Source organism: Colossoma macropomum, unplaced genomic scaffold, assembly GCF_904425465.1.
Source record: "Colossoma macropomum unplaced genomic scaffold, Colossoma_macropomum, whole genome shotgun sequence".
NCBI classification, from domain to species: domain Eukaryota; kingdom Metazoa; phylum Chordata; class Actinopteri; order Characiformes; family Serrasalmidae; genus Colossoma; species Colossoma macropomum.
This window is the reverse complement of record NW_023494801.1, coordinates 7,767,253-7,780,452: the sequence shown is the minus strand read 5'-3', so window position 1 is coordinate 7,780,452 and position 13,200 is coordinate 7,767,253. Positions and strand designations below refer to the sequence as shown.

The 13,200-nt window shown below is 39.8% G+C and overlaps 1 protein-coding gene across 4 annotated transcripts in view; it reads left to right on the top strand.

Moving 5' to 3' along the window:
- The window catches only part of svilc (supervillin c), a 35,809-nt gene that overhangs the window by 21,959 nt on the left and 650 nt on the right, over positions 1 to 13,200 (top strand). For 3 of the 4 annotated variants that reach the window (XM_036589359.1, XM_036589357.1, XM_036589360.1), the window contains 14 exons: positions 309 to 401; positions 638 to 774; positions 2,568 to 2,715; positions 2,819 to 2,958; positions 3,833 to 4,008; positions 4,670 to 4,820; positions 5,950 to 6,244; positions 6,383 to 6,589; positions 8,506 to 8,713; positions 10,370 to 10,503; positions 10,648 to 10,803; positions 12,324 to 12,452; positions 12,591 to 12,694; positions 12,899 to 13,057. In XM_036589359.1, coding sequence (XP_036445252.1) covers positions 309 to 401; positions 638 to 774; positions 2,568 to 2,715; positions 2,819 to 2,958; positions 3,833 to 4,008; positions 4,670 to 4,820; positions 5,950 to 6,244; positions 6,383 to 6,589; positions 8,506 to 8,713; positions 10,370 to 10,503; positions 10,648 to 10,803; positions 12,324 to 12,452; positions 12,591 to 12,694; positions 12,899 to 13,057 — 2,237 coding nt within the window. The remainder of the gene's footprint in view (positions 1 to 308; positions 402 to 637; positions 775 to 2,567; positions 2,716 to 2,818; positions 2,959 to 3,832; positions 4,009 to 4,669; positions 4,821 to 5,949; positions 6,245 to 6,382; positions 6,590 to 8,505; positions 8,714 to 10,369; positions 10,504 to 10,647; positions 10,804 to 12,323; positions 12,453 to 12,590; positions 12,695 to 12,898; positions 13,058 to 13,200) is intronic. The other variant, XM_036589358.1, reaches the window with a different exon arrangement.

Sequence of the window (13,200 nt, the reverse complement as noted above, 5' to 3'; positions counted from 1 at the left end):
GATGAAATGCATGTCACCGTTTCGAGTTTGTGAATAATTATTATCATTTTTTTTTTTATTTTTTACATAATTTGAAAACACCAGCTGCCCTTTATATGAACATTTCGTGGCAAGTGGACCAATAGAAAATGCTTTCACTTGTTTACATTAATGTTTTTCCCCTCTCATATAAAAGTATCTTATTAAAATATGAGCTTTTATTATGCAAGTTAGGAAATTGTACACTTTTTCAGCCTGTCCTGAGTGATTACTTGAATTTTCTCATCAAACTGTTTGCCAGCTTTGCTCAAATCTCTTTTCCCCCTCAGCTGTGAAGAACTCCAACTGTGCCTCTACTAACGGCTCATCCTCAGAGACCAACACTGTGCCCTACAGCAGCCTCATGCTAATCCATGTAAAAGGTAACATCTTAAGCCAGTTACAGGGCCGTAAACAATATTTATTCTCTTTTTTTCTTCTTTTTGTGTTATTGTTAGAGAATTCCGTGTGTTGCAGGATTTTTATAGTTGGAGTTTGATTTTTTGCATGTTTCTTACATAGAGAGCTAAGAATTTATCCAGCAGCTGGATTTAGTTTGTGCTTGCACTTATTCACACATTTAAATGCATTGGTAATGTAGTATTTACCCTGGTTTTAGGATGGAGAAAGGTGCAGGTGCGTTTGGTGGAGCCGGTGGCTCGCTCGCTGAACAGCGGTGACTGCTTCCTACTGGTCACTCCATCGCTGTGCTTCCTCTGGACCGGCCAGCTGTCCAACGGCAGCGAGAGAGAAACGGTACACACCGATATTATGGCACACAACTGCAGACTTCCTATCTATAATCTGATGTTTGCTTAACTAATGATGTACTGTTTAGTTACATTACCTATAATGTTAATATTGTTTTTCACCATGAAAATAATTTGTCTACAATAATCAAAAATAATTTGCTCACAGTTTTCATGATTGTAAGTGTGTTTGGCAAAATGTCAAATATGCATAATTTTCTGCACATTGTTATGATTTACCTCAAATGTGTTTAATCGACCTACACATGTTTGGTGTCTCGTTCGCTTTTTTGGTTTTGCCCTGGAGCTACACTATATAGACAAAAGTATTGGGACACCCCTTCTAATGATTGAGTTCAGGTCACAGCCATTGTTAACAGGTGGATAAAATTAAGCACATAGCTTGGCAGTTTCAACAAGGGGGAGGAGTTGTGTGAAGCATGCTGCCACTGAACTCTGGAGCAGTGGAAACAAATTCTGCGGAGTGATGAATCACGCTTCTCTATCTGGCAGTCTAATGGACGAGTCTTGGTCTGGTGAATGCCAGGAGAACGTTACCTGCCTGACTGCACTGTACCAAGTGTAAGGTTTGGTGGAGGAGGGATAATATGGGGTTGTATTTTAGGGGTTGGTTTAAGCCCCTTAGTTCCAGTGAAGGGAAATCTTAATGCTCCAGCAGACCAAGACATTTTGGACGATTGTATGCTTCCAACTTTTGTGGGAACAGTTTGGGGAAGAACCTTTTCTGTTCCAGCATGACTGAGCCCCAGTGCACAAAGCAAGCTCCATAACGGCATGGCTGGGTGAGTTTGGTGTGGAAGAACTTAACTGGCCCACACAGAACCCTGACCTCAACCCCATCAAACACCTTTGGGTTGAACTACAATGGAGATTGGGAGCCAGGCCCTCTCGTCCAACATCAGTGTCTGACTTCACAAATGCTCTTCTGGATTAATGGACAAGAATTCCCGCAGTCACATTCAAAATCTTGTAGAAAGCTTCCCAGAAGAGTGGAAGCTGTTAAAGCTGCAAAGGGGGACCAACTCCATATTAATGCCACTGGATTTAGAATGGGATGTCATAAAAGCCCTTGTGGGAGTAATGTGTAGTTGTCCCAGTACTTTAGTCCATATAGTGTATGAGATTACTGTATTTACCCATTTTTTATAGCTAATCAGATTTTTTCCAAGCTATAAAATATTCTAGTTTGGAAAAACTCATGGAAAACCAAATTCCTCTTGCTTTTTAAATAAATGAGATTGAAGTAATGTGGAAACATTTGTTAAAATTTCAAAATATTCACTACCCAGTCTATACAGTCTATGTATAAGAAAACTAAGCTACAGAAACAAAAACCAGTTTGAATTCATTGTTTCTTTAATGTCATGAGATCAACACATTCACTTAGAACCACCTATTCAGCCCACAGCAGTTTAGCCCCGCCTACTCACAATGAAGTTATAAGGAGTGTATCAGCTCTGTGTTTTGTGAAAGAGGCACGGTACAGGGCAGCCAGTCAGAACAGAGATAATGTACATATATCAGTCTTAAAGGCACAGTTACAAAAAGAGCCTGTTTAATTCTGAAGGATAAAGAGAGGTTGAAAAATGGTCGAGTAAAAATGAATTATGACCATTTTGGGTACATAAGACTGCACAAGTGTGGATAAAATTAATAATGCAAGAAAAGTATAGGTTATGGGCCCTTTACGTCTAAACTGGACACTATGTATTTTTACTGTACCATCAAACTTTGAACATGTTGGCAATACATTGTATATTGACTGGCGGTTTGTTTAAGGCGTCTGCCATGGCTTCGTTGGTCGTGACCCAGCGGGATCTGGGTTGCCAGGCAGCAGAGGTCATTCACCTGGATGAGGGCGTGAACTCGGACACTGAGGAGGCTGCAGAGTTCTGGAACCTTCTAGGAGGGAAAACTCATTACAGTGGTTAGAAAATGTCACAGTGTTCTTCATCAGCGTCTTCCTTATAAAATATTGCATTCTTCATAAAACACATTATGGGTGTATAACTGTGTTTGTGTGTCTGCAGGCTGTTCTGAAGATGATGAACATTATGAGGCAGCGATTTCAGAGTCAAACTGTGTGTACAGACTGCAGGGAGACAGGCTGGTCCCACATGAGCAGGGCTGGGCCTGTATACCACACATCTCTCTGCTGGACTCCTCTCAGGTTAATGCTTAAACCCTGGACCTGCTAGTGTAGGACTGCGAAGCACTGTAACTAGAACTAGCATTGTTGGTAATGTTAATACGGAATTTAAGTGTACTAGTAAATTCTTTAGCTTGTGCAACTTTTCTTGTCATAATTCTTTTTATGTCAAGTTTATTTCCTTAAGCATTCCCATCAATACCACCTGCTAATAAACCATACCCCTAAAGCAGTGGTTCTCAAACCGGTCCACAGGGACACACAGACTGTCCATGTTTTTTCCTCTCTCACTGTGTGTTGTGAATAGTGGACCGTCTGAGTATCTGATGACCAGTTTGAGAACCAATGTCTTAAATCAAGTGTTGATCAGTCAAGACATGTTTGGTGTCTGAAGTTTGCTTCTGGAGCTGTGATACTAATGTAGGTAACTTGAGTGGACAATTGATACGAGCAAGAAATGGACAGAAACTCAGGCTTTAAGTGACTGCTCCTACTTTTTAGCTATGTGACATACTTTCTGTCCATTTTTATAGATAACATTATGACATAATTTAAGCTCTAGTTGGAGGCAAGTATGTGATGACATACATTTTGCACTAAACTCTCATGTGGAGTCTAAACTTCCATTACATGTTAGTGATTTTAGCGTCTAAGACGAACCAAAGATGCAAACTTGTATTGACTGCTTAGCTACATTTGGGGTAAATGGATAATTATGTACATTTGATTTTTCACTGAGATGTTCATTTAGTTTATTATGTTCTCATCGTTATTGTTTAAATAAATAAATTAAACATTTGCCAGGTCAGGTTTCATTGGCTAAAATTGGTTATGATAAGAATATATGGAAATGAATAATCGATTAGTGCTACATTCTCTTTTTCTTCCTTCTCAGACTCTGCTATTTGACTTTGGCGGTGAGCTCTACCTGTGGCATGGGAAAGATGTTTCCCCTAGTGACAGGAAACTGGCACTGCAGTTGGCTCAGCAGGTGTGGACTGGAGCTTATGACTACAGCAACTGCAGGATCAACCCACTGGACCCATTTGGCAGCAATGCCCAAATTCAAAGGTGAGATTACTCTCACAGATGTTTTTGTTTTTATACATACACGTCTCCTCAGTGATAAAACTCTCACATCTGCAGGGGAATAGAACTACTGCAGGACGAGTTTCTAGTGGGTTGTATTTTTTCTGTGAACATGGATGGCTATGAATAATACATGTTCATTAATTCTAGAAAAGTTAGAGAGCACTGTGTATACATGAATATAAAGTTATGTTTAATACCTGTAGCTGTGGGATCTCGCCTTCTGATTCTCTTTTTCTTTCTGCATCTGCTAATGCTCTCCCAGTGTAGAGAGGATGGGGAAGTCTTAATACCAAGACCAAGTAATTGTTTAAGAGACTCTCCTTTGAAGTATTTACAGTTCCAGAAGTGTTTACTATGGATACAAAATATACAGAATAGCTGTGGTCAGAAACCTTTTTTCCAGTGCAAAGTGACATCCGGAGTGGACTAAAATGATTAGACCACTACAGTGGATATTTTGGCATGTAATTTTCTCAGGGGTGGGTAGAAAAACACCAAAATGACTGATTCAAGCCCTGAGAACTGAGAATTAGGCCATGACTCCATGTTTGTTTAAGCCCATTTGAATCAGGATATAAACCTAGAAATATTATACGAGGAAATATTGTATAAACAGGCATTTTTTTGTGTGTGAATTCAGGCAGGACGTGGGCCGACCACACTGGGCTCTGTTTGGCCGTGTGTTTGAAGAGAACGAGACGGTTCTCTTCAGGCTGAAGTTTGCAGATTGGTCTGAAAAGAGAGGAGTGAATAAGGAGCAGAGCACTCCTCCTGTGCATGAAGTGGCACCGGTGAGCTTCATTCTCTAATAGTATTGCACAACGTTCATGATTGTGGGTGAAAAATAGCAGTTTAATGTTTATCATCCAAGAAAGTCTGTAGTTACACCCTTTATACATGTGATTTCCTTGGTGTTGAAAAGGCTTTTAGTCCTGCTAGTGAGTTCTACACAACAATTTACATTCAGTCTGTTAGTATTATTCAAGCCTTTCTGTGATTACTATGAGCAGCAGGTAGCTTTGAGTAGATGGAGCATTGTGTGTGCTAAATTGTGTTTTTTGCCCACAGCGCTCTTTACGCTGTCTTGTGTCTATATTTAATCAGTTGAAGTCTCAATAAAGTGTGGATAAGCGACCACACAATGTAATAAAAAAAATTTATCATTTTGCTGAAACACAAAAACAGGGCTGTGTTGATGAACAATTTAAAAAAAAAACAATCAATGAGGAGAAAATGATCAATAAATATCAATCATTATTCAAAACCACATATTCAGTTTTCAGTGGCAGCAGGGTGCGATAAAGCCTTGAGGCCTTTTCATGAGAGATCCAAAGTAGAGCTGTGTTCAAACTCCACACACACACACACACACACACACACACACACACACATACCCACACACATACCCACACCACTGCTGTAGCTCCTGTGAGTCAGGTTTTTTAGCAGAATGGGCTGTTAGCCAGTGACTGCGTCTTTGAGTTGCACTGACTGATAACTTTACTACTCAATAGATCCATTTTTTCGGCCTCTTCTTCTACTGCTGTCTATCCCATGTTTAATAGAAAAGCACATTAGAGTTGATGTGAAGGTTTCAGTGCATTAAAAATTGCATCCATTCATTTTCATCCATACAAATCTTGTGTGAAAGGGCCTGACGATGAATGAACAAACTATCATTAAGAACAAAATCACTGCTCTTTCAGCTGTTTGCACTCATACCACAGCTTACAGGTCTCATTGCTGCATGTGACGTGGAACTATACACTCTGTTCACTCCACATGAGCAAAGAGAAGTTCTATATACACAGTGCATACATCCCATTAAAATAATTATTTTGTGTGTACTTTTTTGTCACAATGTTGTTTATAAGCAGTTTGACCCCCCCTCTTTCTCTCTCTCTCTCTCTCTCTCTACAGACTCCTCTGCCTGCTACTTGTCCTGTTGGTGAGTGGTCATGTGATGCCAAAGCTCTGCTTGCTGGAAAGTGTGTTTCAGGGGATGGACCGGTCATTTTGGAAGGAGTTGACGTACAAAGAGGTCGGGACTTGGTTACCCTTAGCAACGGTCAGCAGGCGGAGCTGAGCACTGTTTCTGTAGAGAGTTGGCATATCAACATGGGGAAGGACTGCAAGGTGGCTCCAGAGAGCCTGGGTCAGTTACATGAGGCCAACACATATGCTACACGCTGGACGTACCACCTAAGTGCAAGGGGTGAGTTTGCTGATGTTTTTTGATCGAGTTTGTTGAGTTTCAGTGCCGTTTTTACGCTTTGTCTTTTTTCAGTGATGCATTTTAAGGGTTTATCTATGGATCTATACATATGTAAATTTGTTCTGAACCTCTCTGCAGCAGATCAGATCGAGGGCCAGGAACGCTCCGCCCTGTTCATCTGGCGGGGACGCCACTCGCAGATCAGGGAGCAGGACCTGTCTCCACCACTGACCATTCAGAGTGAGCCTCGGGTGGTTATAAAAGAGGGACAGGAGCCGCCGTGTTTCCTGCAGCTGTTCCAGGGAGGGCTGGTCATTCACAGAGGACACAGCAGTAACTGCTCAGGTAAAACCCCAGCAAAATAACACTTTCAGTGTTTTGGAACACATATACTAAAGCAACAAATAATGTTACAAACACATGGCTCTGAATTACAGATCATCAATGTTGTAATAATCTAGTTATTTCCTCATTTGCGCTGCCTGTCAAAAGTTTGGGGGCACCTATCATTTTAAATGTTTTCATTACAAGTGAGCGTGTTTTCTTTGTTGGTTTGCTGTACTTAAAGGGCCCATACACTTTCTTGTATTTTATTTCCCCCCTGAGATGCACTTAATAATGTTTGGTTTTACACACCAAAAACAGTTGTACTTAATTTTTGCATGACCCCTACAAATTTGTTCTTATCCAATGATGGACATTTTACACTGCATATAAGAAAGAGATCACACAGTCAGGCAGGTATGCATGCTTTTACCTTTAATAAACAGCACCCTTTTTACTTTAGTTCCTCCCCCACATTGGCTGCAAGGAACTAAAATGGAAAGCTTTGCTGGCTTTGGGGATCAGCTATATCAGCCAAAGTCTTCGTTGTGGCCGAGAGAATTGAAACTCAAACAACAAACAGAGTAATTTGAAGTGCATTCCAGTCAACTTTAACTTTTGTAAATGACTAACAAAGTACTTAGAAACTACCAGAAAAATTAAAGTTAACGTTGATAATGTGATCGCTTTGCAATGCTGTCATCTTGCATTACTCTGAGCTGATTATGTACCGGCAAAGTAGGTAAATCGATTAATGTAAAAAAAACTAAATTAATTTAAAACACAATGAAAGCACAAAATCAAATCAGGTAAACTTTGTACTGTTTGTGTTTTTACCTGCTGTAGAAGTCCAGCATGCCATGCAAACAAACCCAAAATGTCTGTCAAAACTAGTAGAGAGATTATTTTAATAACGGTTTTCTGGGTTTTTTTACATCTTAACACTTCTTCTGTCAACTTGTATTACTCAGGAATGCTTTTATTGTCCTTCTAAAAACAGTCTTTTAATCAATAGCTGGAGTGTCGACTTACAGAGATATCGTATTGTGATATTACATGCATTCATGCCTTCTTTTAAGTTAAGAATGGTAAGAATGTGGACGTTAAGCCGACTTTAAGTGATGTTCCATCAAATATTTCATGCTCTTCTTGCCCCTTCTCTACTGTATGTGTCTGCATATCCATGCCAGCTATTCCACACTAGGATCAATAAACGTTTATAAGATGATTTATTTTCATTTTCACTTTTTAACATTTTGACAATTTAAGTATCAGACCTTTATCGCCAGATGCATTATATCTAGGTAGTAGCCCAAAAATTGTTCCCTATGACTTTATAATTTTCACCCACAACAACTTGTTAAAACTAGTCCAATTGAATCGCTAGTGTGGCAACTCTTTATGACAGGGAAAGAGCCTGCAAATGAAACAGGCACATGCGGAAAACCACACAGTTTTTCTGGTTGCCATGACGTCCCTGTGTGCTTAAAATCTGTTTTCCAACTGTTAAATTCAGTTTTATTATAGCAGCTGTTTTCAGACTGTTCTGTGCTATTTTACTACCATGGCTTTTCTGGAGCTTTGCTTTAGGATTGGAGGGACGTTCCCCTGCCCTCTATAGTTTTGTGGGGGGATGGATGGCCCAGTGACCCCTCCACACACAACCCCTTCAACTTCTTTTGGCATTTGTGTTTGTAAATCATCTCTGTTCTGATTGGCTGTCCTATATTCTGCTTCAATCAAAAAGCAGTGCGGTTGAAAAACTCTTATAACATCAGTATTAAGGGCAGGACTAAACTGCTGTAGGCTGAACAGGTGGACAAATGTAAATAAATTGGTTTTCGTGACATTATACAAACAATGAATTCCCAGAATTTTGGTGGGCAGTGTATGTCATTATCATTAACCGTCTGAAACGGACGACTTGTGTGTTTCAGGGGGCTGGCGCCTGTTCTGTGTGAGGGGTGCTGTGCCAGTGGAGGCCAGTCTGTTGGAAGTGGAGTGCTGTACCTCCAGTCTGCGCTCTCGTGGTTCTCTGATACTACTGAACAGCCAGCAGGGGGTGCTGTACCTGTGGCATGGCTGTAAGGCTCACGCTACTGCACGTCAGGTTGCCAAGCACGCCGTCCAACAGCTCACACACATGTAAGAATCACACCTTACACTCATAAAAGAACAACATATATAAACTACATACATATTTCTGTACAGGATTAGAAATGCTGGGGTAAAAAGGTCTCAGATTCAGTGCGCTTACTCTTTATCTGGTTACTGTTTTATGTCCCACTTAATGCCTCTGAGACATTCTGAGACAACGTGCAGTTTGCGGCTGTCACTACAGCTGAGTGAAGATGATAGTATGGCAAGAACAGGAATCTTCCAAGCATAAACCTTTCAAGAAAGTGCAGAGCTTCAGAAGACAATAATGAAAGTTGTTATAGTTGAAATCCGTTCCCATACAGTCCCATGCAAATAGATGATGAATTGCTAGTTCAACATGACTCAGTGCTGTTATCAGGCTGTCTTGAAGTGGTTTTCACATGATATCCTCTGTAACTGGATAGTTCACCCTCTTTAGAGTAGGCTGAGCAGGTCAGCAGAAAGCTTACAGCAGGGTTCGTACGGTCATGAAAATCCTAGAAAAGTCATGGAATATAGAAATTTGGTTTTCCAGGCTTGGAAAAGTCATGGAACATAATAAGTGCTGGAAAAATCATGGAATTCCCTGGACGTTTCCCTCTTGCAGCTCGTCATCTATTCGCATTTGAAGCACTGAAGAGTCTAAATCGCAAAAAGCGCAGAGACCCAGATGTATCTGTCCACACGTGGACTAGCTTTACTAACATGTTGTTCATAATCTCAGCTAGCTAAGGTGTAACATACAGGACGTGCCACGCAAGACTCCTGAAGCAAATGTTAGCATTTATAGAAGCACTTCCGTCGCTGACGTTTTCTCTGTGATATGGTGTGATAGAGCTGTCATACAAACACCTGTAGAAGTGAACCTGCTCAGCAAATCTCCCTTCAAATTCGCTTATTTTGAATGAGGTGCACAACAACGGGGCCATTGCACGGGGGTCAGGGACGCCATGATTGCACCATTTCTGGTGCACACACCCTCGCATCACTTATAGAGCATCAACTATAAACCTATGTGATTAACAATGTATGTGTATTTGCTGTAACTGTGCATTAAAATGTGCAGAGGTGTGTTCTCTCTCCAGCTCTGTATTTATTTCCACTTAGAAATTCAACAAAGCATACATAGGTAATGTCATACATATGTGATTAGGACTGGTTTCCTGTACAGGGATTAAGCCTAGTCCTGGCTAGGCTTAATCCCTCTCTGGGAAACCAGCCCTTATTACTATCCTGTTATCCTACCTATTACTGTACTGTTGAAAAAAATCTCAGCTTCAGAGGGTCTTTGGCAGACCCCTAAAGGAGACTTTATGTAAAGCACTTCTGAGGGATGTTTGTGTCTGGCTTAAAAGTCCCTTAAACCTTCTCTTCATCATGACTTGAAGACATACCATTTTTAAAGGATCCAACTGTAACATAATATGCGTCTGCAGTCCCTGTGTTAGTAGATCTGAGGCAGTATGTCGACGCCCCATCACCATTTTTTTGAAAGCTCTTTTTTAATATTATTATTATTATTTACATGGTTTTTGCTTTGAACCCCTTCTGTTAAGAAGCCAAGCTATAAAGTGTGTGATTAAAAAAAATTAGAGAGATTTTTTCCAGTTTTTAACATCACAAAATCCTTACATGAATTTAAAAGTGATGAATGTGCATTAGGTGCCCTCCTGAGTTGGGACTGAGCAGTGGCCACAGTCTGAACATTAGGGAGGTAGAAGAAGGGGTGGAGCCAGCAGAGTTCTGGAATGCTGTTGGTCCACGGGACAGGAAATCCTATGACTGCATGCTACAAGGTAATGCTTTGAAGTGCATGTTGTTACTGGGCATCTGATATAAGAAGAATCATAATGCATAATAATGAGATTCATAGAGTTCACTCTTTCATTTTCTTTATAGTTGCTCTGTGTCCTAATCAGAATGTTTTAATCTCATTTCAGATCCTGGGAAGTACACCTTTACTCCCCGCCTTTTCCACCTAAGTGCCCAATCAGGAACATTCAAAGGGGAGGAGCTACTAAGCCCATCCCGAGCAGCTGGGGTTGTCTCGGCGATGCCATTCTTTCAGGATTGCTTATACTCCGTGCAACAGCCAGGTGAGAGTTAAACAGATACGCTACCTTTCAGGAGTTTGGAGAGGATTGCCACATTGATATTTGTTATTTTATTTACTATTTTATTTTATATCTATATCTTTCTATCTATCTATCTATCTATCTATCTATATATATATATATATATATATATATATATATATATATATATATATATATATATATATATATATATATATATATATATATATATGGCCACCCTGGAATGAAGCAATGCCACCCTTCTGGCCATCCCAGTTGTGGAAAGTGACACAGTCAGCATCATCAGTGGTATAAATCTACAATCTGGGTAGTTACCAATCAGTTACGAGAATCTGATGCTGCTGCATTTAATAATTAGCATATCTTACATCATACTAACTTATTTCTTGTGTACAGTTGAACACATGCATGACTTGTAGGAAAAAACAATGCATCAATTTATACATCATTTTAATGCAGTAATGCTACTTTTTTTCTTAGCAGTGTTCCGCCCTTATAAAATCTCTGGGCCATATTTTATATTGGAGCTGCTTCACAGCGTTCATAGGTCTCAGTGTACTATAGCAGCGTTCTCAACTCCAGACCTGAGTGCATATAGTCCTGTATGATAATGATATGCAGTAATCATTATTCTGGACAGTTTATATTTTTAATGATTATTATTGTAAATGTTGCACATGTAAATTGCTGTTTTACAAAATGACATTCAGAATGTATCTTTTTTTTAAGTGCAGTTTTGTGATAATATCGTAAAACCATCATAAAAGTTTAGGTTATTATCATGATAAAAAATTGTTATATTGATATGTGCCTGTTTCAAACTTACAAAGTTGTAGAATGCTAGTATACATGTATCTGCAACAAAATTGGTTTAATATCATTAAACTTTTGAACTGTGATGTACATACACATTCACAAGCAGAACAGGGGTCCCAAACCCAGTACTGACTGCCCTTCACTGCTTTTGTGCTTTGTCTAATCTAGCACAGCTGATTCATATATGCATAGCATGGGGTCACTGGGACTGAGATTGAGACCCTTGAAGTAGACAGACCTACAGCTGCACAATCACACAAACAGAATTTAAACGGTTAATATGCCCGGTAAAGTACGCTTTGTTGATTCATGCTCTGAGAGAACATACTTAAATACGGCACTGTTCTGCAAAATCTAGTGTACAAATTTGATTTACTTGCTGAGTTTAACATAAAATATAAATTATGTTGTAATTTTTGCACAGGCCACATTTTAGGTTTTAATTTTTCCACAATGTATTTAATTTATCAAATAATTAGATTAATCAAATGTGTTGAATTCATCAAATCAAGTAATCGTGCATTAAATTGTGCAGGAGTATGTTCTCTGTAAAAGGATGTGTTAATTTATTTACTCTCAGAAAATCAACAAAACGTGTCATTTGACCAGGGGCACCCAAAACCCATTATATATGATTACATACAGTGTTTTGGTGTTTATAGAACTGAATCAGACTCTGACTCACTCTGTTTCTCTCTCAACAGCTCTGTTCCTGTTGGATAACTCTATGGAGGTGTATCTGTGGCAGAGCAGCACTGTTCCAGACTCACAGCGCCCCCACTGGGACACGGAGAGGAAATGCGCTATGGAGACTGCCCTTCAGTACTGCAGAGGTGAGAGGAAACCCAGATATGGTGGATTAAAAAGGTGGAAATGATGGAGCTAAAAGTTTTTTTAGTACTACTTACTATTGAAATACATTTTTTATTTTTTATTTCTATGATTAAATAATTATGTGTGTTGTAATACAGAGAGAAATCCCAGACGGCCTCCAATGGCTTATCTTATTGATGAAGGGGCAGAGCCTCTGACCTTCACTAATGTTTTCCCGTCCTGGGAGAGATCAGCAACACAGGTCAGTGCCTCATCATCTTTCTGTTGACACCTTAAACGTCTGACTTATCAAATGTTTTTTAAAACTACTATTTTGGATATTTAAACTATGAGAGACCTTATTAACAGTTATTATTTCAGTCATTTCTTGTATGATCATGATAAAGAAAGTATATCAGCTTTGTGTTTATATGAGCAAAACTGAGGTGTATGTTTGCATATATAGCAGGACGTCTCAGCACGCAAGAAGCTAACGTTAGTCCGGGACGCTCTGGCTCTTCTCACCGGGACTCAGTTCACTGTGCAAGAGCTGCTGAAGAGGCCTTTACCAGAGGGAGTGGACCCCCTGCACCTGGAGACCTACCTGTCTGACCATGACTTCCAAGTAAGCCTTAGGACTGAAGTTTTCATAGGTTTGCGTTTGATCATACAGACTGTGCTTTCTAAAAGTGGTCCTCATGATGGGCCTTATAGCTTTTATCAAGTACTGAGACTGTTAAACTATCTGGTGAACCTCATTATTAACAG